The following is a 3,500-nucleotide window of genomic DNA, read 5'->3' on the forward strand; positions in this document are numbered from 1 at the left end:
TTGGTCAAAGGGCTAAATAGTTCGTTTATAACCCTTATACCGAAGAAGATATGTCCTGAAGGGTTGGCAGATTATAGGCCTATATGTTTGGTTGGAGTGGTCTATAAAATTTTGGCCAAGGTTTTATCAAAAAGATTGAAAAAAGTTCTACCAAAGGTTATTAGCGAAGCGCAAACAGCTTGTTTGGGTGGTAGGAATATATTTGATGGAGTAATGATTGCGAACAAGGTGGTAGATTGGTGGAAGAAGTCAAAAAAAAAGGAAGTCATACTCAAACTCGATTTTGAAAAGGCCTATGATTCAATTAATTGGGAGTATTTGTTCTCTATGCTGAATAATCTTGGGTTAGGCGAGAAATGGATGGGATGGATGAGAATATGTATCACCACAGTAAGAGTGTCTATTTTAGTTAATGGGTTGCCAACGGAGGAATTTAGTCCACAAAAGGGGGTTCGGCAAGGAGATCTGCTCTCTCCTTTTTTGTTCAACATTGCAACGGAGGGGCTAAATGTGCTATTGGAAAGAGCAAAACAGTTGGGGCTATTAAAAGGGGCATCTGTTGGGACATTAGGCTTGAGATTATCACACCTCTAGTTCGCTGATGGTACGATCCTTTTCTGTGAAGCAGAGTGGATTGAAATGGTGAATATGAAAAGAATTCTGAGATGTTTTAAGGTAATGTCAAGGATAAAGATAAATTATCACAAGAGTATAGTGTGTGGAGTAGGGATTAGTGAGGAAGAGTCACAAGCCTTTGCTTCAGAGTTGTTTTGCTTATGTTAGAAACTACCTTTAAAGTACTTGGGATTACCACTTGGTGCAAATCCAAGAAGGAAAAAGACTTGGCAGCCTGTTGCGGATAAGGTTAGATCCAAATTAGCGCTATGGAAAAAGAAGTTGTTGTCATTTGCTGGTAGGTTAACTCTGATCAAGTCTGTCCTTGACAGTTTACCAGGATACTATATTTCTATATTCAAATTGCCTAAAAGAGTTGCAAGCATAGTTGTCAAATCGGGATTCGTATCGTGAATCGAAATGGCCTCGTACCAAATCGCGAATCGAATCGAATCGTGAATCGTAAAGATTTGGTCACTTTTTCTAAATTACTTAAAAACATATATCTACACATTTAGATGTTAAATATATCTTATGAATATAAAATATTTAGACTTAAATCAACAAAAATGTTATTTTGAATGATAATCACATAATTTAATAAGTAAGAAGTTGACAAAGATTCCTATGTAAAATCACCATCTTACCCTCTTTTTTTTTTTAGATATTTTTTATCAGCCATTCTTAATAAAGATAATAACCAAATAGACAAAATATTAATTTCTAAAGTAACAATAGTTAACAACGATATTGATATTTGGACAATAAGCATATATACTTTTCTAAGTAAGAGTGAGAAAATAATAAGAAAGAATTATTTAGGATATTTTATTTTAAAGCCTAAAACATTTTAAAAGGTATAACTGACCTCACACATATAATATTCAATTTAATAAAATAGTAATAAATAATTCATAGTGTAACTTTAATCTTAAACATCTTTAGAAGATATATTACAATTTTTTGAAGGGAAAAAAAATGAGAAGAAAGGTTAAAAATATGTTAGGTCTGACTGAATCTGATTAGATCCCATAAAAAACTCCATGATCACTAAAATAACAACAAATCATATATATATGTTGGTTATTTTGGCATTAAATGCTATTAGAAGTTGTATTATGTCATTTTCACTAAAAAGATGAAAAAAATGAGTCGAAAATATGTCGAACACAATAATTAAAAAATTACATGAATCGTAAAAAGTGAATCGAATCGTGAATCGATTGTGAATCGTGCGATTCACTAGAGATTCACTTCCAAAATAGATTCACTCATAGATTCGTATCGATTTTGCAAAAATTGCGTATCGAATCGCGAATCGTAAGATTCTGATAACAGAGGTTGCAAGGGAAATTGACAAGCTTAAGGCAGCATTTTTATGGGGTAGCTCAGGTTTAAAAAGAAAGATCCATTTGGTGAACTGGAATAAAGTAACAAGGAACAAGGAACAAGAAGCAAGGTGGGTTAGGAATTAAACGGATAAGTGATATGAATGTGTTCATGCTGGTTAAGTGGTGGTGGAGATATGGGGTGGAAGACAATTCATTATGGAAGCAAATAATCATTAGTAAGCATGAGACTAAAGGGGGGAGATGGTTATCGATGCAAGGAGAGATTGGTATTGAATCTAAAATGTGGAGTGATATTTTAAGTGTGGCAAAATATATTTCTGGTTTGTTTGAGTTTTTTGTATCAAAGTTCCAAATTAAGGTTGGAAATGGGAACAGGGTTGCATTTTGGCATGACAGATGGATATTGAATGTGCAGCTCAAAAAGGAGTTTCCTAGGTTATTTATGCTATCTGTGGAAAAGGAAGGCACTCTGAGGTCTCTTATGCAAGGGAGGGACAGTTCTGGGGAATGAAAGCTCTTGTTTAGAAGACCACTACTTGCTTGGGAGGAATGGGAGGTTAGAAGGTTGCAAGAAATAATTAGAGATGTTCCTTGCCTTAATTTGGAATTGCAAGATTGAGCTGGGATGCATCTTCCTCAGGTGTATTCACAGTGGCCTCTTTAAGAAACTGGTCCTTCGTTACAAGTCCCTAGGATGCTTTGGAATAATGTGGCACCTTCAAAAGCGCAGTTTTTGAGCTGGTTGGCGTGGAGAGGGAGGGTCAAGACCACAGATATGATGGTCAAATTTGGGGTGTTAAGTTCAACAATGGTGAATGAATGTCCCTTTTGTAATAATGAAGCAGAAACAGTGGATCATCTAGTTTTGCTCTGCCCTGAGGTGTGGAAGGTTTGGTCAAAGCTACTGCTGTGGTGGGGGTTAAACTGGGTGACACCTACTACTGTGGAGAGTCTATTGCTATGGTGGTTGGGAACAAAATTCAAAAAGCTGGTGTTGAAGCTATTGAGGTTTATTCCAATTGCAATGCTTTGGTCAATATGGCGACTGAGAAATGAATGTGTTTTCAATGGGAAACAGCATAATATGGAAGAGCTGGGTGAGACAGTTAAGGTGCGGATTGGGTTGTGGGTGAAGTATAATTTGTCTAATATACACTATTCAGTGCATGATGTTGCGAAAAATTTGAATCGAATCAGGTTGTGTTTATGAGTGGTTGGAATATATTTTGTGTAGGCTCTGTTTGGTAATAGAGGATGGTATCAGTGGGTGCTTTGGGTGGGGGTTGGAATGTATTCTATTGCTGCTTGATGTTGTTCTTGTTTAAACTCATGTTGCTGATGCCAATAATCTGCTAGTTCCAATTGCTGTAGCTGATTACCTACAGGGTTGGGGGTTATGTTACTTTGGGTGCATTCTGCTGTCCCTAGTTGTTTCTTGCTGCTAAAGAGCAGTATTAGACTTGGGGTGCTTATTTTGGGTGTTTACTTGCTGGTTAGGGGGTAATGTACTTTGGGTGTATTTTGTTTTTCACT

The 3,500-nt window shown here is 36.3% G+C and overlaps 1 protein-coding gene across 1 annotated transcript; it reads left to right on the plus strand.

The window, feature by feature from the left end:
• The first annotated feature begins 2,775 nt into the window (after nucleotides 1-2,775).
• On the plus strand, nucleotides 2,776-3,177 carry LOC145793560 (uncharacterized). Its single transcript, XM_082876411.1, has one exon. The coding sequence runs from the start codon at nucleotides 2,776-2,778 to the stop codon at nucleotides 3,175-3,177; it is 402 nt and encodes a 133-aa protein (XP_082732537.1).
• The last annotated feature ends 323 nt before the right edge of the window (nucleotides 3,178-3,500 follow it).

The sequence above is a fragment of the Camellia sinensis genome, chromosome 6, assembly GCF_055761805.1.
Source record: "Camellia sinensis isolate YWXY chromosome 6, ASM5576180v1, whole genome shotgun sequence".
In the NCBI taxonomy this organism is placed as follows: Eukaryota; Viridiplantae; Streptophyta; class Magnoliopsida; order Ericales; family Theaceae; genus Camellia; species Camellia sinensis.

What these genes read in the sequence shown, in the direction of transcription:
- LOC145793560 (XM_082876411.1), top strand. Translation starts at nt 2,776, where the DNA reads ATGGTGAATGAATGTCCCTTTTGTAATAATGAAGCAGAAACAGTGGAT.